We start from the raw sequence: 21525 nt of genomic DNA, 5'->3' as shown, positions 1-21525 counted from the left end.
GAGAACACCTCATATGCCTCATATGAACAAAAAGGCTTTCCTAGCCTGGTTCCACACTTTAGGTCTTCTAATCCTGCTTACTTTACTCTCTTGCAATGTCAGTACAATGGATTTACTGAGCTCTGATCATAGGGCTGGACATTCTCTTTATTGTTCCTTGGTCTGGGCCTTGGACATGGTGGGCCATGCAACAGAAATCTGTTGCAGGGGGTACCGAAGATAACACATAGACAAAATTCATCTCCATGCTTCTGTTGCCCCTGGGTACATCTTCTGATAAATACCTGCGTAAGTAGATACAGATACACATTGGTTCATTCAACCCCATGTGACCCTGAGCAACTCTAGGAAAACTGACCTCATGCGTGTCTAATATCAAAGGAAATATCTGTGTGAATAAAGGAAGTAGGAGCTGACTCCAGTTCAACACCTCAGCCCCACAGCTGGCCAGTGTAAGCTGGAACTACCACACGTTTCAATCACATATTATTGGGAAGAAAAAAAAATAAATTATTTATATAATGCAAATACTCTCTTTGGAGGGAATATATTTGCTTATCTTTTTTCAGCTTCTATGTTTTCTTGCATATAGCTGAGAGCTGTATTGCTCTGTATAGAGAAAACAGCTCTATTCAACTGCTGAAGGAGAGAAGTACGCAGAAAGGAAAATCCAGCTTATTCATTCTCAGTTATATTCCTCAACCTGAACAATAGAGTACAGTGCAGTGGTAGTCCCCTTTTGAAATGGATTGTATGTTGATAATAGTCATCATTTGCATGTTGCTTTCATTTTGAAAGCATATTACAAATGTAAGGAAATCCTTACCAACACGTTTTAAAATATGTAATCCTTTTGTTGCATGCTGAAGTGGTGAAAGGTATAAATTACTCGACAAAGCCACAGAGAGAATGTGTCACACTGCTGTTCCTGTTGGTCATTATTTCTGCTAGTTGCTGACTGTGTACATTACTATTTTTAACAAAATCACAAAATCAAGTTCATGGCATCGCTCCAACAGCTGCAGTCCAAAATATACTTAAAACCACTTAGTTAAGGGAAAAAAAAAAAAAAGAAAAAAAAAGAAATCTTAACTGTAGGATATTCATGATGCAGTTTTTCTTTATTTACATCTTAGAAAACCATGGGAACTAAAAGCAAAAGGTTTTCTTCTGGACATTTAGACACCATCTCTTGATTGCATTTGAAAATGTACTGATACATTGAACTGATCCCAAAAGTAAGGATCTCCACTAGGATAAAGCAGTGCAACCACACAGCAGCATTAAAGCGATAAAATATAGGAACTCCAATTATTTCAGCACTAACTCCATCCAAAGGCATCACTCTTTGTGTGACGTCTGCAGTACTGTTGTCAGCGTCATCAAATTGCAGACACACCTCTGGCTGCAAGCCAGGAGCTTAAGACCAGTCCTGAAGTGGGCTCATTGATCTGATACCCATTGAAGCAAACAGGGGAGCAGTCAGAACCCTACATTTAGTTTTTCTACCACACAAAAGGCAGCAAGACATTTAGGATGCATCTTAGCAGATAAATTGTGCCCTGAGCTGCACTTGAGTTCCTTGCCTCCCAAGGCATATACAAAGCCAACATGGAACAAGTTGAAAAGCTGCATGCTAAAAATATGACACAAACCATGGGCTTTCCATCCTTTTCACTAAAATATAAATACAGATATTGCCCAGCTGACCATTCTTTAAAATAGTTCGGGATTGGTTGTTTTTTTTTGTTCAACAAATGAAACAAATTTAAATTCATTCCATTTTCCTTTTCAGAAAAAAAAAATATATATAATTAAAAATGGATTCTTCTCCCACTCTTCTCCTCATGCGTTATTTCTGGGTACAAACAAACACAAGCAGTACATACATACACCAGACTGGTAATCTGGCATCTTATTTATGGTGTGCAGACAAGAAGAATGTCTCGCTGAGAAGGGCTCACAGAGTCTCCAAAATCCTGCCAGAGAGCAAGGAAATCTGCTGTAAGGTACATTGTTTCCTGCGGTTTCCTGCAGTGAAGAGCTCAAAATCTGTCAAAACACTCTACCCTTTGTGACTCTGTTCTTTGAGATGTACTTAATGCTTAGTGGCTCATATTCAGATATAAGCACCAATATATCTCATGAAGAAAATCTCTAAAAAAAAATAATTCAACAAACAGGCATGGAGTATACTGCCTACAAAACAATCCTTTACACACAAAAATATCCATAACTAACTTAAAAGCTTCACCATTTCAATCTAAGTAACCTATCCAAGGCAGGTCAGTGAATGGTAACACCAAAACCTTTCTTTGGTGGCTTGCAATTCTCACAGATGTCTGCAAGATTTAACCCACAATGACTACCAGGATTCAGTTGACAGAATCCCACCTCCTCGACACTGCACAGCTTATAGCCATGAAAAGCTATGACTGTCCAGCTTCAGAATCTCCCTAACAGAAGCTTAAGCCATTTCCTATTCCTCTCTGGATCATGTATCACCTGATGTTCTGAAGATTTTATGTTCTGGATCACATATCATCTGATGTGACTCAGAAACCATCCAGGAAAGACTCCTACAGTTTGCTTTTTCATTGTTACTGATTTTATTTTATTTTATTTTTAACATTTTGACAAGTCCTATTTCTCTGTCTCTTTGGAAACAGTTACTTAACACTTCTAGACAAACATTTTGCTGTGGAAGACTGGGGAAGGTGAAGTTGAGCATGAATGGAAAGGACAGCCGAGCTGGTCACAGAGCACACATGTCTAGGAAATGTGGGCATGGTGCTGATGAGCCAACAACTGGACTAGATGATCTCAGTGGTCATTTCCAACCTTTATGATTTAATAACTTTATGAAATGACACTGAATTAAATCAAGAAATGAAATGCTTATAGGTAAGGGAAACAGACTGAGAACAACTTGTTATTGCACATATGCAAAATTGCTATTACGTAATATAAAGATCACATTTTGGTTGCTGATTAAACAAAGCCCAAACAGACTCATAGAAACACGTTAAATCTTTGTGCATGCACACAGATGCATATATATATAGTCATATACACAGATACATACATAAATTCTAGCATAAGCACCAGTTAGGGTTCTGTTTCTTTGGTCCTGGTTGTTATTTGTGGTTTTAAGAAACAAGTTAGTGTGAAATGACTACAACAATTCTGCAATTGTTGTAAGACAATTGTTGTAAGCAAGACAAAGAAAAATCAATATAGTAGAGCATCAGTCTGGGACTAATTATAGGTATTTTAGAAATAACACTCTGCTCAAAATGTCCTGTTTTCAGGAAATTAAAGAATTACATCAAGTATTACCAATGACCACGAATAAAATGAAAAGTAAAGTACAGATACTTCCAAGTAGATACTATTTACTGAGTGAGAGGAGCAGGGAGCATTCCACCTTAGGGAATAACTTGTATTAGTAGATAACTTGCATTATTAAGATAGTGTATTTATTTTATCTACTCTGTATTCCAAGTCTTTGTATTAAAATAGTATATTTTAATAGTTTTGTATCCATACTACAACAACAGAATGCCCACGGCTCTTAAATCAATAGAGTTCCTCTGACATCAAATGGGCACAGGACTGCACCTACTCTATATTCTGTCCCACTGTTATTTGAAATTAAGAACAGCTCTATCACACATGATTAAAAAGACTATATTTTCTTTCAATTAAAAAAAAAAAAAAAAAAAAAACAGTATAGTTTGGTTTTCATTTCATTGCCATAAGGATCAGCTCCTCACATAGTACAGTAAATTTCCACTTTAGTCTTCACCAGAGTGAAGCTGATTTGATTCCACTGAAGATTGCTGAGTTAGTCTGATTTCTATTTGCATGCTTACATACTAATATATGTTTACACAGTGCATTTCTGAGAGGAGCTTTTCCCTGAGTATTAGCATTCCTACTATTAGTCTTCAACACAACACCAATCAGAATACATAAGGATGAGTAAAACGTAATTAGAAACATATTCTCCTCTCCCACTAAGATTTTACTAGACTTTGCTAAACATTTTTACTATAAAATCAAAATTTGGAAGTTAAACTGCCAGAAGATGGCTTTTCAAATTTTATTGAAAAAAAAATAATAATAACCTAATCAATTTAAATAGTATACAGATAGTTTTTCTTTTTTCTTATAGGTAAAGAATTAAAGATAAATAAATTTTCTTCCTTTTATTCAAAATGGTTAATGAGAAGGGTGTAGAATCAAGGCATTATGAGATTGTCTGAGCATTTCCGTGTTGAAGATCTCAGAACCCAAACAAAAAATAAATACTGCTCATGTTACTAAAGCAAACAACTGTTTTCTGAGATACTATACATACTACAAAAGCAACCAGGATTTGGTTAGGACAGTAGAAAAAAATAATAAACTATCCCAAGTAGTTAGAAAATGTGTATGTTTAACTACATGATAGATTCTCTTTCTCCAATATACAAATGTTTTGAAAGAGAATATTACAGGCATGTAAGAAAGTCTAGTTTCAGAAACACCATTTTGGTACCAAACAATTTTATTAATATTTCATAAAAATTCTAAGTAAATGCTGGCTGATGTTTTGACATTGCAGAAGGCAAGCAAAAATCATAACCTACAGTTTTCTGTTTCACACTGGACTAGACTTTTATTAACTAATCTAGGATAATAATGACTGAAGCAGGATAAAACCAATTATGTTTCTTTTTTTATTATTTTATTTGAAAATAGAGTGATTATAAATACATTCTTTTGATATTTCCTACCCAACTCTTTGGATGCAACCAGTAAAGAAATCAACCCACAAAACAAGCAAACAAAAATACCCAACAACAACAAAAACAAAACAAACAAAAAAACCCTCACTGTGTTCATTTCATACAATATCAATATACAAATCATGCAAAAGATATAATAGACATTATACTACCATCAAGTTCTGAATGGGATCTGTTGATTCTGACACATTTCTTAACATTATTTCAAGAGGCCATGCCTTTTATCATTTATAATGTCATTATGGCTTTTTTCAAATAAAAATCATTTTTAAAAAGATGTTATTATACTAGACTTCTATACCGCTGTCAATCTTGAACACTAAATGCAAAATGTAACTCACAAAACGGCCTCACACCCTTGTACCATAGTAGTTGCTTTCTGATAAAATTGCACGATTTTTTTTTTCAAGGAAATGATCACGCTTTATTGATTTTGTTTAAAAATGTAAACTTCTTTATAATACAATGAACACAATAGGTTATGTTAACACCACCACTGATTTAGTTTATGTCTATGGGTCTTAACAGCCATTTTACAATCATGGCCACTCAAACTGATTTAACAAACATCTGTTAAGCCACATCCAAAGAGCCACTTTCCCAGAACGACTCACTGTAGATTTGAATGGATGTTACACTAAAACTGCTGTACAGACGCGTACACTGTTTCAAAACATGGAGGAAATAAACTGATAATAAGGTTGTCATTCAAAGTAACAGTGTCACAGAAATATAGTGTTTTGCCAACTTCTGCATTCTTTACTCACAGTATTATACCTACGTATTGCACCACAAATGTAAAACAACCAGGGACAATTTCAACAGGAAGGTCCAGATTGTGCAATCTTTATGCTGGTGAACCCACATTCAGCTGCATAATCCCAGAATGGTCAATGGACAACTTGAGGACAAAGAGCAACCACCAGCTTGCAGTTAGACAGCGGGGATCTATGCATTATACACAACACTTCTGCACCAGCTCTCTTAGAAGTCAACAACACAATTCCACCTACGCAAGCCCCACTCTTGGGCAGGTGCTACATTATCAGCTCAAGAATAACAACTCCATACATGATTTAAGTTACGTTTAAAGGCTTTACCAGATTGGGACCTCAAAGGGTAGGAGAATCTGACCCAATGTAATGGTACAGCACAATGGCTCAGTTCTTCCTGTTTTAGTGAACCAGAAGACCATAGGTAGGAAAAAAAAAAAAAAAAGAGAGAGAGAGAGAGAGAGAGAGAGAGAGAGAGGAAATATTAACTTAATTGACTTATCTTAGGAATTTGTTAAGTATTCTTTTAAGTCAGGGCCATGCTGATAAATGTATCAGGTTTACATCATTTCAGAGTACTAGCAAATCTGCTACTTTTCATATTTTTACATCTGATTCAACAGAAGAGTATGGGACACTACAACCTCTGACAATACCCTGAAGCATGTCAGAAGCCTCATGCTTTGCAAATCCCTGTGAACACTGACACATCCTCCAAGGCGCGCAGCGCTGCGCAGAGCAGTCCCAGGATCCATTATCCTCAGCCTGCCGATGGAGCCAGTATGGTCTTTCAAGGCAATGCATCTTTACCAAGTCCTTAATCCACAAAATCTCAACACAATGAGCTCAAATATTCTCCTTCAAGTGTTGGCCATGTACTGTGTTACTGGGCAACTAAGAACTTTTTATGCCAGAAGTGCATATGTGCATAGTATCCATCACCTGAAAATCCCTGTGACAGCTTGAAAGAATTATTGTGCATGGACAGCAGCAGCTTTTTGAAAGAAATCCAGCCATTCATTAATCTGTTATCATTTTATTATCTCCAGTCATTTATATACTTCATACCATGGATAAAATAATAAAATAACCCTCTTTCTAAGTTACAAGAGCAGAAACGAATGCCTGAAAGTAGAATGTCTTTTTGTTTTGCTTTCTCTGGAATAAAGAAGCCATGTGGATATTTTTCTTCTTTTTTTTTTTTTTTTTTTTTTCATTTTTTTGGAATCTTTGCAAAAATATACTGCAGGCTGTTTGCCAAGTATCATTCCAGAATAAAAATTTTACAGCAGTGCCATAAAGCCCTGAAATTAGCAGTTTTAACAGAAAGAGCTGACATAGCCTTTTCCACAGTGGTACTGTTGGGTCTTGCTGTAACATTTGCTCGTTTCACATTCATGACAAACATTAGTATTTACATTCTTGTAATCTTGATTGATTTATGCATTGATTATAAAATGTAGATGAGGATTAAAAAAAAAAAAATAAAAAAAAAAAGAGTTCTGGAAGCAAAGGAGATAGAGAGCCTAATCCAAAGTACTTTGAAATGAATGGAAAAATTCCTGTTCATGTCAAGGAACTTTTGTTAATCTCACAGTGCAGATTTTCTGTACGATGCTTCAGCAATATATCTCAATCCTTATCTCAAGGTACCATCTACTACTGAGATAAGTGGGGATTTTCCATTCTCCTGAATACTCTTTCTTCCCTAGCTATTCACATTCAGCTTTCACAAAAGCAAGTTTTACTCTCTAGATATGAGATACACAATACTCTGAGCTTAGACCACTATATTTATTTTACACCGTGTTTTTAAATAGAAGTGATTTGCTATATTGTTTATTCTTCTGATCTTTTTTTTTTTCTGACTGACAGAAGCCAGACAGATAAGAACAGAAAATGTATGCATATACAATGGAAATATTACCTTTATCATGAATTCCTGTAAATACATGTAGTGAAAACTACTCAGATTAAGCTGTAAAACCCTGAAAAACAAGACAACCGATGGCAAAATAACTGCCTGAGACACAATACTAAAAAACTAATGAATCTATTTCAAAATGCACCATTGGTACCAAATCTGAAATAAGATAATATGCTAATTTCACAAGAATAGTACAGAACAATTTTATTATTATGATACCTGATCACTTAATTCCGGATTACTCTATACATTACATCCCCCGGTTTCAGTTTGGTATATTGTTCTGCTTTTATTTATATCGAATGATTAATGCATTGCGATCAGGAAAACAAGTCAGGCATATTAAATACATATTAAGGAGTACATATTTTCCTATTTAGTATACAAAGTATTTCATAAATATGAATTATGTTACAAAAATAATTTCTGCTACGCTCACACAGTAAGCATTTTGACAATTTCGGACAACCCGTTAGGGTTGCAAGTTATTCACATAACTGAGAAGGAACTCTAGGTTTAATTGGAGATGAGTCTTACAACAGGTTCTGCATAAACAGCAAATATTTTCTTCAGATGCCACAAATATCGCAGAAGTCAAGTTGAACTGTTTTCTTTCCTTTTTTTTTTTTTTTTTTAATGTTATGTATAGACATGTATGCTTCAAGTGGTCAAATTTATTTCACAGGTATGTAATTCATGGTATATTTTAAACAAATATTTGCACAATTTAACATTATAATTCCAGTGGTTTCAAAATGCAGGCCATAAATGTAACCAATTTACACATACTATCGAATGTTCTCTCTTTGCATGCTTGTTACTTTTCAGATAATCTTTAAACAGTGCCATTACAACACCACAAAAGGATTACTCCAGTTCCACCAACTTAAATCCACGTGCAGGATGAAGGACCCAGCTGAGGTATGAACACCAGTACCAAGTTTCTTGTGTTTGCTCTAACAAATCACAAGGAGACGATGGTTTTGCATTTAAGGTACAAAACATATATGCCTCTTGAGGTTAAATTCAGTGTAACGTGTATAAAGCATCCCTTTGGCAATAGAGTTTGCAGTATCCCTACAGGATTCCACAGGGCATGAGCTTTATGTAGTAAAATCTACTAAGGAAATTCTCCTCTAATTGACAAATCATACGCAGCTACAGTTAATCAGACACCCTCGGATACACCTGCCTCTATGCCTACCAATATAATATAGTATTTGGAAGTTAGAAGTCAACAAAAGGCACTTTCATCATTAAATAAATGTCCTCTGTAGGCAATTAGATTGCATGACCTATATTTTATTCAAAGCTGTTTGTTCTTCAAGGACTTGTAGGTAGTCAGGAGAACCTTGAAGTTTAGCTTTTAGTTCAAAATATTCACTTTTCCTTTGTTCTACTACAATTTTACTATGATTACCACCTATTAGAGATTTCTTGTTTTTTTTGTCTTGCTGTTTCTCTGGGTAACGTATTTCAAAGCCACTCACCCCTATGCTGTTGTACTCTTTCTTACTTTCGAGAAAATTTTGAATAAATACATTGGAATCCCTCCCAGGGAATAACTCATCCAGTTCATCGATTGTGCTAAGTCTTTTTCTGGAATCCGCATGCAATAAATCCTTCTCCTTGTCATTCATATTTCTCAGAATGACTTTTTGCCCTGGTGGATCAGCAAACGTGAAGCCCGTTTCAGACTCCTTTAAGCCACAGGTATGACTTTTGCTCATCTGCTCAATGGTTTGAGGAATGAAGGCCTCTGCGCCTAATCCGTCTTTTTTGTTTGACTTGTGATCGTGCTTTCTTAGCTGCAGTTGCATAGTACTGCATTCTTGATTTCCAATCCCTTCATGCTTTACAGCTGGTTTCTTGTTGCGCCGAAGCACAAAAACAAGAAGACAAAAAGCAACAAACACTGTTAAAATAAGCACAACTAATATGCTTAAGATTAGGATGGACAATGGAACTGGGCCACCAGGATGACTCCTGACCGGTCCCAGTGGTGTTGTAAAAGAGACAGCAGGCACAGGACTAGTGAACAGAGCAGATGGCTTGTTTAAAAGTTTAGGACAGAGGATCTCATTTTTCAGAGACTTAAGTTCAATGTTAGCAAACTGTACAGGTGTTTCACACTTTAATTCCTTCACCACAATACCTTCGTTTAATTTTTCAAGCCACAGTTTCAAAGCAACTAAATCACAAGTGCAGTCCCATGGATTACCTTCCAAATCAATTTGCGTAAGGGATTTCAGCTGATCAAGAACGCCACTTACAGGTAAATACATGAAATGATTGTTCCTCAGATTCAGTCTGGCAAGTGGTGCCCCGGCAAAAATGTATGCTGGCAAGCTTCGCAGAAGGTTGTTGTTCAGGTAGAGCAACTGCAAGTTTGGCATCAAGTCAAAGGTGCCTGCTAAGATTTCTTTGATAACATTGTATTCCAAATATAGATATTGCAGGTTGTGGAGGCCAGCAAACATTTCTGGGCTCAGGCGCTCTATCTGATTGCCATTGAGATACAATCTCCGTAAATTTGTAAGGTTGCGGAAAACTTCTCCTCTGATCGCCGAAATCCGATTGCTGCCTAAATGGAGTAAATCCAGCCCCTCAAATTCAACAAAATCCATAGTGTCCACATCCCTAATATAATTGCCATTTACATGCAATTTCTTGGCATTTAATGGCTTTGGTAGGAGTTCAGCCATTGACTCTATATTTCTTTCTTGACAATTTACACTTAATCCCAAGTCAGAAGGATGTGTTTTGCAAACGCAAGGAACCGGGCAGGGACTTAAAGGAGGCACCCTGGTCTGATAGGATATAATTTGACTGAGGTTGCGATTAGACAGTGCTTTGCCTGCTACTATCCCCGAGATCTTCGAAGGATTTGTAGTCTTCGGTGGCTTTGTGACTAATCTGTGCACTGATGTTTGAGTGGTGTGACCATTTGGAGTGCTGTAACCAGGCTCCAGCTGAGAGGGAGGGAGAATGCGTACATCAAAATCACTCCCTGTCCCCATGGAGCACAACTCTTGCTTATTGGTTTCTTTCAGCAGCCTTCCATACAAGTCACTGGGTGTTTCACAGATAGCTTCTCCAATATAGATATTATAGGGCATGTTCTCCAGCCATGCTTTCAAAGGCAACAAATCACAAGTACAATTCCAGGGGTTGTCTTCCAGCTGCAATTCGACAATTCGCCCAATGTGTTCCAGAACTCCAATGTATGGAAGCTTCTGTATTCGATTCCCTCGTATATCCAGATGGGTTAGAGAAGCAAATCGAAAAATATTATCGGGAAGGAATGAAATCAGATTGTCATTAAGGATCAGGACTTTCAGCTTGTGAAGCTTATTGAAGGCTCCCCGTTCAATAAACTTGATTAAATTGTAGTCAGCTTGGAGATACTCCAAGTTCTCTATGCCCAGGAAAGTGTCAGCTCGGAGAATCTTTAATTCATTGTTGTTCAAGTGCAACTGTTTTAATGCACTAAGACCCAGAAAGGCCCCTCCCTCAATGTTCTGCAGCTTATTATTACCCAACTGCAGAGACACTGCGTGTGTAAAGTTAAGAAAGGTATTTGGATATAGAATAATTAGCAAGTTGTTTTGAAAGTTGAGGTGATAAAAATTAGACCATGGTGGCTTAAGCTGATTTGGTCTGTAGACTGCAACCTTCTCACAATTGACATAGAGTACATTCTCAACCGACACACAGGAGCAAACATTGCAAATTTCCACAGATATATCAGCATCTGCAGTTGTAGAAGTAACAGGAGATGACAGAACCAGAAAGAGCCACAGAAACATCTTCTTGTGATCAGCAAGCAACCTTAGGCTCCTGAACAAAGACAAAGTATCTAGAGAAGAAAGAAGGAAAGAAAAGAGAAAACGTTTTTCAGTTGTCACTGTTCCAAAAAGTCACTTGGGTTAAAAATTGTATTCCACTGAGCTACTGTACCTGCCAAGGATTTTAGATAAACTACAAGCCCTGAATTTAGAACAACATGAAAGATTTCAACAATCAAACACACAAGAGCTAGAATTTCAAATACAGAATGTAAATTGCTGTAGATAAACACAAATAACTGTATGGTCTGTCAAATATTCCTATCTGCCCTACATGACAAACATGCATAACTAACAAAGTGAAATAACCAAAGGAGATTCCAATTTTATGCATATATACTCTCGCCGATCCTGCACTGCTCATACGTTGCCATGCATTTCAAGGATATTAAACACAAACACTGATGTTACGCGTGCCCAAATATCTGAGTTGGGAAAGCATAATATAGAAAAGATGAAGATGCAGGCACAGAAAGCAATGCCAGTACTCAGTGTAGGTATCTATAGCATCAACCCATACAGACTATCATCACTACAATAGTGAAATTCACTCTAGAGATACATAGACATGCACACACCATGCTTCTGTTGCTCAGCATACCTCGTTTGAATAGATAAGTAGGAAATTGATCACAGAAATACAATGAACTATCCAGAAAATGAGAAGATCAGCCGAGGGGGACCAATGGAAGCACACAGGTATGGAAGAAGCATGCAAAAGCATTCAGTCCCATCCCCCGAAATAACAATACCCCGATTCGCAGGGTATAAGTCGCAGTTCACCAGTCTGACACTACTGAAACCTGAGAAGAACTTTTTTTTTTTCCGTGCAAAACGTTATGTAATTTGCTCTCATCCTGCACTGATACAGAGGTGGCTATCAAGAAGCCTTCACATACAGCCCATCCAGCTGAGCTGCCATTTTTCCACACAGAACTGGAGCCAGAGCATTTCAGAAGCTAGTTCCCCCACTCCCTTTAACAAATCAGTCAATAATCGATGTACTGCTCCCCCCACCTTCCCCACTGCCCCAGTGCCCAACTTGTTGTCCCTCTCACTTCCCGGTGTGGGAAGCCACCGAGTTGAAAGGAGGGAGCCAGGATGGAAGTGGAGAAAGCAGGAGTCAGAGAGAGGAAGGGAAATCGGAGCCACAGGGGGGAGAGGATGCGCTGAGGAACCTGGAGGGGAGGGCAGAAGAGGGACAAGAGAGCAAGGAAGGGAAGAAAAAAAGGACAAGAGGAAGGGAGAAAACTGAGGGAGCAAGGAAGGGAGAAAGAAAAAGACGGCTGAAGGGGTCAAGGAGGCCCTGGAGAGGAACCACGGGGAGCAGAGGGCGCGGAGCAGCTGCTGTTAATTCCCGCAGGCTCCCGGCCGGGGGCAGCTCCATGCCCGGAGGCAACCCCACGTCCGCACCCCTCCGCTCCATCCTCCTCTCCGTATCCCTGCCTCGCCCACGCTCCGGTCGGTCCCCTCCTCTTCCTCTGCCCCGGGGCCCGGCCTGTGCCGAGCGGGGGCACTGCGCGGCGCTGCCGGCGGGTCGCGAGCCCGGCCAGGAGTGCAGGCACTACCGCAATGTTTTGCCGCAACACGATGGCCGGAGCCGGCTCGGCTACTGCCGGCTCCCCTCTATCGCGGGCGCCCCATCGCCCTCTGCCTCCCGGCGGGGGAACGCAAGAAAGACCCGGGCGCTCACACACCGCGCACACTCCGGCTTGGAACGGGCACAGCGCGGCGACGCAGCCCTCGTCCCTTCCAGCCCTTCGCAACAAGGTACAGCCGCGCTTCCCCCACCCTCTCTCCGCACCTTTGCAAAGTCCAGTCCGCAGCGCATTCACACGGCACAGATCCCGTCCCCACAGCCCATCCCCACTTCCAGCGGTTATCCCGGCCGCAGCCCCTCCGCCGGAAGGGAAGGGAAGCGGGCAGCGCTGCGCGGAGCCGCTGGCCCGGGGCTCCAAGAAGAAGCGACCGGAGAGGGTCCGGCAGGAAGCGCTGCCGCCTCGACTTTGCCCCTTCTCCCCCACTTTAAAATAACAGTAGTAATAACAAGACGTTCGGAATAATTCAGAGCTATTAAAACGCCGACACAAACGCAACCCCTCCGCGGCTCCGTCCCCGCCCGCACTCACGCCCAGCGGGGCTGCCGCCCGCCCCCGGCAATGCTCCCGGCGGCGCTCCGCGGCGAGCTCGGCACCTTCCCTACCTCGGCGGCCGGGCTCTCCGCGGCCCCGCTCCGCTCCGCCGCTCTCCCCGCGAAGTCTCTCCTCTCCGGCAGCTCCGCGCACGCACCGAGTGCCGGGGGCAGCCGGGAGCCCGCCCGGGTGTGCCCCCCTGGTCGCGTCGGGTGCCGAAGCGAGGAACGAGGCGAAGCCCGGCGCTGCGGTACCCCGGCGGGCTGAGCCGCATGCAGCAATCGCCCCGCCGAGCCCTGCCCCGACACCGCGGTCCCCGGCACGCACAGGGGGAGAGGATCCCTCTGCACACAGGCGCCCGCTCCCATCGCACTGCTCTCGCCCACCCCTTGCACGCAGAGAGAGCCCCCTCCCCTTCGCCGCGCACACACACACACGCACGCACCGAGCGCTGCTCGGAGAGGAAGGAGACTCCGCTCCGAGGAAGCGATCCCGCAGCCGCTCCCGCACGCTGGGAGGAGCTCCGCCGCCGTTACCTTTCCCGGAGAGAACCCCGCGGAGCTCACGAGGCAGCGGCGCGGCGGGAGGTGCCCTCCGGGGCGGTGAGAGCGGCGGGGCCCCGCTGCCGGGCCGGGCGCCGCGGGGCTGCCATGGGGCGGCCGCAGCTACAAGTGCGGTCCCGGGCACAACCGCGACGGGGCCATCCCGCCCCCGTCCGGGGTTCGCGCCGCGGCTGGGAAAAGGAAGGAAAGGGAAGGGAAGGAAAGGAACCCCCCCGCGCCCCTCCCCGACTTTTCAGGCGGCTGCCCCCCTCCCCCGCCTTGAAACAAAAGTAGAGGTGGAAACTGAGTGGGCAGGATGGTAACATTTACTGCATTTAATGTGAATCGCAATTATGGAACAAAACCGCTGTGAGGAGACGCGAGCGATCCGGTGTTGAGACAACGCAGCTATTCGTGTGCCTCGTTCTTTGTGGCTAGGTGGAATTCCGCTTCTGCTTAGGTAACAGCTGCAGTCTGATGTAAAAATCCTCTACTGCTATGGCATTTGAGCAAAGCACATTCTGCTAATTAGCAACTCCTATTTACGTTTTCTAATACGACTTTTAAAACCCCCAGAGAAGGTGGCATCTCCTTCCCAGGTAGAAGGACCAGTTGGCCAAATGACATCTCACAAGAGGAGTTCAACTGTTTGTCCTTCACTGTGAATGCGAACGTAATTCAGGTAGAGAACTGCTTATGTATTGCCCTCATACTGCCTGTGAGCGGTAGTTCTGGACAGTAAACATGAGGGGTGGAAAGCAGCAACTGTTCTCTTCATTGGCAGAAATGAAATACATAGCTTGCTCTGAAGGCTGGCTGCATCTAATTGAAATAATTGCAGAATTTTACTTTGCATGATGCGGATAGACTGTTACCTGAAAACAAATACATCTGAGACATCAATAATTTGCATATCACAACAGAAGTGAAAGTGATCTGTGATTAATATACAGCCAATTAAAAATTGAAGTGTTTAAAATGTAAACTCCCTTAATTCTTGAGCCATTAACAAAGTACTGTTCACATAAAAGGGAGTGCGTGTATTACTTACAAGGATTTGCATATAGTGTAAGCTAAATTTCTCAAATTCTTTATTTGAGTAGACTTACAAAATAGAGAGCAAAAGTTTATCATAAAACTCCCCTTGGAAAATGTGTGGTCTATAGCTATATTTTCACAGGCACAGGCAGGTGTAAAGATGAAGGTCCACTTTTCTTTAACCAGCAATATTAAGCTGGGAGTTAAACCACTGCCTTGCTTATTTACTAGATAAAACAGCATACAGACAATCTCAGAGGCACATCACTACTTCCAGTGCCATTCCAAGCTGAATCAAAAACCAAACGTGGAGCACAACAGTATGTAGGTCACTCCAAAAGTAATGCCTCCTAATTATTTCCGTGTAAACTATAATTGATACAAAGAGAACAATAGCACTGTTTCATAGAGCAAATTCTCAGCTACAAAACATTTTTTTTCAACACAGTCACCACCATCAGCTGTGCATTTTCACCTGTAATGAACAAGAGTCTGCATGCCACGCTCATAACAATCTGCACCAGCAGGGATGACCCGCTGTCAGTAATGCCACTGCTGAAATGCAGCACCCACCGCCTCACTGAGCTCATGTCCACTGTTGGTATCCATAAACCTTCATCAAGTGTCAATGAACGTCAGTGGGCACTATTTTTTCCGCATGGAGGAATTCAGTTCCACCCCTTTGCTTCATACACACTTCCACGTCAGACACCATTTTGTCAGACTGCCCCTCTGCTGCCATGCTGTCACACAGCAACAAAACATCATGGGATGTTGGTGGGAAGGTTCAACCTCTACTGCCAGATCACCAACATTCACCTCTGACCTCATGATCCAACATACTAAAATAAGAGGCATTACTTTTGGAGCAGCCCTCGTAGATCATATTTTAACCAAGTAAAGCAGGAAATGAGTAAGCATCTAAGAGAACTGAAATTGTGCTGTAACTAAATATTTTTTGATGTCTCTATTGTAAGAGGTTATTGGCAATGACATGTTTATGATGTTGTAGAACTTATCTGAAAATAAAACTTAGTTACACAACTGAATTTAATTGTTCAGATTTTAGTATGTCATATTTTAATATTTACTTCTTATTTGTAGTCATGAAAAATAACTAACTCCTCCTCCAAATCTTATTTAAGTGATTTTGGCCACTTGTCCTAACCTGCATCATGTCAGACTCACTAAGATTTAGGCTCAGAACAACATCAGGACAACAAACAAAACCACAGTGAGGATAAAGTATAACATAAGCACAAGTTTAAAGTGAAGGCTGTGATCCAAGATGATGATGTGCATAAAGAAGAATTCACTTCAGGAGGGTGCATCCATAAATTGCTTCATTTCGTCTATGGTAATTTTCTGAGAAATGAACTGATGGGAAACAAGCTAAACATCTTACTCATTCTTGAGGGGATTTGCCAGTATATTTTAAGATACATTATGTGAACATGGGCTGCATGTGTGGGTTGTTTGATAGAAGTGCTTATGTTCGACCTTTATACAGCCTATGGCTGCAAGGGCATCCTAAATGCTTTTTCTACAGGCACCAAAGGGCGCATCTCTGCTCTCTCTCTGTTCTCTTTGTCTGTTGTCATCCTGAGAATGAAAAAAGAGCTAGGCCCCATTTAGTTTGAGCTAATGAGCGATACTGATTGTCCAGACACCTGTGGCTATTGAAATCAGAAGACCAAGACAAGAAATAGCAATCTCCATGACCAGCCAGGGAGCATGCCTTCCTTGTTGCTGTGCTGACTTACATGCTGGCCAGCTGTGAGCAAGCCTTCTTTGAACAGGAAAATAAAGGTTAATGTGAGATTTGTCTGCTTCTGGAGTTTCCGCAGTTAAACAATCTCTGTTTTACAATCCTACAGCATGGTTCTGCTCTCAGATAAATCGGTAGCTACCACACTCAGCAAACAACACCCAACACAGCAAAGTACAACAATGACTCTACAGAAATGTCTTAAAATTCAACTGATAGGACGTCGCCTTTTGAGGAGAAAAAAAAGGAGATAACTCTATTCATTGTCCTCGTCTTCTGTGTATTTAGCCAGACTGTCAGAAGAGGGGGAGGGAGAGCATCCTTGAAAACTGTGTGTGCTGGAGTGAGTCTCTGCATGTGCATCCTTTTAAAGGTACAGCATGATAGGAAACAGTGTGAGTCTGCAATACACTGAAGACAGAACCACTGTGAAAGAGTACTGTGCTAAATAATGTGGAAGAAATGCTGTCAAATACATGTCTCTGCTTGGCTCCATATTATTTCCACCTAACTCACTTTAGTTCATCTGGGAGCCCTCTTCAATGTGCAACAAATAACTGATCACCAGGAAATCATCACCTGGGAGAACACTGCCGTAAATGCATCCTGTCAGCAGGAATTGGTAGGGATTTTCCATTCTGTCTTTTCTTACTCATTAGCAATGAGTCAGTTCCTTGAAAGTTTGATAAAAGTAGGCATGCCGCTGGTAGTGGGTCTTCTGTTTAATTCTTTTTGTAAACTCAGCCTGGGAGGATGTCCAGCCCCATAACAGCACTCTTGCCAGATTTTACCACCAGGGCACTGTGAATAGGCATTTATTCACTAAATTGCAAGATGTCGATGCAATGCTATCAGTACACATTTACTTATTTCCTTTCTCTGTGCTCATTTATGCAGGGATTGTTTGACCTCCAGCTCACTGTTGGAGGCTACCACCAAGCTTGGCCTATCCCTCTGTCTCCTGAGACAATGAAAAGTGTGAAATCAGAAAGAAAAAACAAAAGAAAAGAAAGGAAAACTAGTGGGTGCAGAACTTATTTGAGATATTGTTCCATAATAAAAAAAACCTATAAGAATAAAAAGTAGAAGCAGCTGTTGTCCTGCCCAACTCTGCTGCAGAAACTGCTCAGTAAACTGATTTCTCAGAAAAAGTAATGTATTCACAATAAGGATTCCATAATAGATAACACTGATATTATTGAATATACTGAATTGGGAAATAATACTCCATATTTCCCACTAAACTCAATAGTACAACTAAAGCCATGTACTGTTGAGAAATATCAAGTAAAAAAAAATAATAATAATTGACTGTGGTTGGAAATGATGGAAGAAAAAGGTGCTCAAAGAAGGGGGAAAATGTATTGTGTGACAATACAGCTTGTTTCTTTGGTTGCTTCTAATAACTTATCTTGTCTATTACAGTGGAGAAGGGGTATATATTTTATGACATGAACGCCATACCTGTTAGGCGTCTGGTCAGGTTTGGATGGGTTAAGGTCACTTGACATTAATAGAATAACTTACTTGGAATACTCTAATTCACACTGCCCCAAGTTTTACTCACAAGTGAGACTATCCTGTGTCAACTTCTGGAATTCTGCAAACTTCTCACATGAGTGAAGATGGATCATATAATCCTCTTATCAGTTAACTGCAAGCAGAAAAGTCTCTTATTTTTTGTCTTAGAAAGTTCAAGAACTTTCTCATTCAAGATTCATTCAATGTATGACAAATGAAAGTAATTGTCATCTAATCTAGAGTGAAAAAAAAACAACCTTGCTCTTGTTGAAGTTTAAGCTGGTGCTGATGCCTGGATGGAGAGCTTCAAGCTGTGACATTGTACAGCAGTGAATGAGTGCAGAGCAACTCGCTAACTGTAGTGTCACTGTTCACTGGGATCACTCTCTTCAAGCTGTTCCTTTTCTCAGCAGCTAAAAGACAATTGTGGCAGAATGGAATATATATCTACAGAATAAACTAGTGCATTATACTTGTTGCTTGGTTTTGGGAACAAGTTACACTAGGGGAGAAATATCTGAAGCAAACTTAAGATATTGTATGAGTTTGCTTGTTGCTCTACTTTAATCTCCTTTTGCTTCTGGGGTTTCTTTTGCAGCTGCCCTAATTTCCTCTGCTTTAACATTTTCTATTAATTTCCATGATGATCTCCATGAGGCCTGAAGGCTCATAAGCTGACAGACTTTTTATTATTGTTTTTTTTTAAAAGAGAGGCATATTCTAGCTTTCCAATTACCATCTGATGCAAAGGAAAGTAAAACTGTGGTCTTTCAAGAGAGCAGAAGCTTTCAGAGAGCATCTATTTCATTAACTGTGTGGTGACATTTTCTTAAACCTAATGATTACAGACCAACGCTTGTCTGATATAAACAAGCTTCAGGGAATAAATGCTGAACAAGTAACCAAAGAAGAGAGGTTTGCTTTGAACAACAAACATTGTGTTGCCAACATCAAAATGATCAGGGAAGAGACTGTGGTTTACATGGACCTGTCATCTTTGAGAGTTCCAGTCCATCCTTGGTGGGAGAGGTGTTTGCATTAGCTGGCTGCTCCACATACTTGTCTCCAAGGCCCGAGCAACTAATTCAGAATGATCTCAAATCAAACAAAAAGAAATCTCCCTCATCTTAGCAAAAGCATAAGCACAGCAATATGTAGAGGCAGGTCTGTTGTGCTCTCTACTGCATGGATACAGAAGGAAAAAGAAGCTGAATCATTGAAAATAAGATGGAAAAACAATATTTTAAAAAAATTAAAGTCAGGTTTGAGGTGGGTAAAATCATTACTTGGGGCAGTGAAGTCTTTTGAATGACTTTTTTTTTTTTTTTTTTTTAATTTTACAAGTGCATCAAAAGAAAGAGAATTCTGATGATGTGACACAAACCTTGCAGTCCTAGTGCTGCTGAGAGTGTCCTAGCTTCTGACGACACAGTACACCTCACATCCACAGATAAAACTAAGATGGGTGTTTAGAAAACCATAATGGAAAAGCAGGAGTTTATACTTATGGGGGAGTTTCATGAAAGAGGGAAGAAATCATGCTCTGTCCTTCCTGTTCCTCTTTTTCATGTCCTTTCTAGTAGCCAAAGGGACTGGTACTCCTTTGTGCCAGATTTGGCATTTACTACACCTTCCTTGATCCAGCTCACTAACCTCAAAATAATTGCCTTTTTTTTCTTCTCCTGGTTATGTTAGTTTTCAGCCAGGTTAGGGATCTGAATTGGCTTGTACAGAGCTCCAGTATGTGTCATAGCTGGTGGGAGTGCCCAGCCACATGGTGGGAGACAGATGGGAGGAGGTATGAGGGGAAGATAAACTGGACTGACTACTAGCAACAGCACTTGTGAAATCATTTTTCAGTGTCTTTTATAACATCACAGTCATGTAAGTCTAGGAGAATTCAATTTTAAGCAAAGTTTGTATAGAAAAGTAAAGGAGAAAAGTAAATTCTAGAATAATTTCTTTGCTTCACTAGAAGATTTTCTCACATGTAGGTCCTCTAAGATTTAAAAAGGAATTATATAATTTTCTTTCCACATGTCCATGAAATCAAATTTTCAGAAGAAATATCTAAGCATATTTACTAAATAGTGAGAGAATCAAAGAGAAATCTATTTGTAAGATCTAAACGAATGGCAGAATGTTGAAAACATCATAGTCTAAAGGAGAATTCTAATCTTATTTAAATCCACTTATGACAATATGCTTGTAGACACGCTCTCTATAACCAAAGGAATCAAATGCAGTGTGTCTGCTTAACTGTATGTTTTTGACATACAACATTTCAGGTCTTCTCTGATAAATGAAGTTATAACCTCTCAGACAAATTGGGAGTCAGCAAGCTCTGAACATAAGTGGAAATATATGTAATGTAATAAATGATAGAATGCATTAGCATATCAATAAAATAATTTAGAAACATTGCAATGGGATGAAGAAGAAAAAACTGACATCATAACAGGGAGACGCTAGCAGAGATCACATAAAACAACTGAAGAACAAGTGTAAGTGACTGGAAAGAGCATCAGTAGGGAGAGCTTTAAGAAGCTTGTACTGAATTTAGGAGGATGGCTAGGAGAATGAGTAATATTTAGAGAGACCTTTATCCACTAATGGAACTGACAGAAGCTGACAATTACGACAACGGTAATGAACATATCTATTTCAAGACACCTTGTATAAAGAATTTTGAGAGAAAGAAAAAAAAAAAAGATTATTCTTTGGTTGGTTAAAATATCATAACTTCAAGGGATTCCCCTTTTCAGTCTGCATGGAAAATACACAAAAGCACCATAATTGCAGAACATTTAAATAGGTCATTTAAAATAGATCCTACAAAGTGAGAGGAAAAAAAAGCCCACCCTACTTTAAAGTCATTCTTCAACAAAAAAGAAAGAGGATTACTTTTCTATTATCTTCCATGCTTTAGAAGGCCAAGAAAGCCTGTAGATTTACTTTAGAAAGCCTGTAGATTTACTCTATATGGCTGCTTTGCTTTAAGATTAACCCAAATGTAATGTCTTCTTGATGTTTACAGATGCCAAGAGATCTAAGACATCTCATTTTCTCCCTTTTCAGTTTGCTCTGAATACATGCGATATTGACTTCATGCCTTTTTCTTACCCTATATTGTGCTATTTCTTCTATCTCCAAGATCATTGTCCTTAATCATATTTATTGAAA

At 40.3% G+C, this 21525-nt stretch overlaps 1 protein-coding gene across 2 annotated transcripts; it reads right to left on the bottom strand.

Annotated features, from left to right (window-relative positions):
- Nucleotides 1–4710: 4710 nt before the first annotated feature.
- Nucleotides 4711–14010, bottom strand: SLITRK4 (SLIT and NTRK like family member 4). 2 transcript variants are annotated; one of them, XM_085230563.1, is made up of 2 exons: nt 13919–14010; nt 4711–11352 (listed from the first exon to the last, which is right to left on the bottom strand). In XM_085230563.1, the coding sequence occupies exon 2, from the start codon at nt 11300–11302 to the stop codon at nt 8789–8791; it is 2514 nt and encodes an 837-aa protein (XP_085086689.1). In that variant the 5' UTR covers nt 11303–11352; nt 13919–14010; the 3' UTR covers nt 4711–8788. The 2 variants fall into 2 exon arrangements, with proteins under 2 accessions (XP_085086689.1, XP_085086687.1); XM_085230561.1 differs by lacking the exon at nt 13919–14010 and adding an exon at nt 13545–13669.
- Nucleotides 14011–21525: the final 7515 nt, after the last annotated feature.

Source organism: Meleagris gallopavo, chromosome 9 (assembly GCF_905368555.1).
Source record: "Meleagris gallopavo chromosome 9, MGAL_WU_HG_1.1, whole genome shotgun sequence".
NCBI classification, from domain to species: Eukaryota; Metazoa; Chordata; class Aves; order Galliformes; family Phasianidae; genus Meleagris; species Meleagris gallopavo.
Note: the sequence above shows the minus strand (reverse complement) of the source record. Positions and strands in the feature narration are given on the sequence as shown.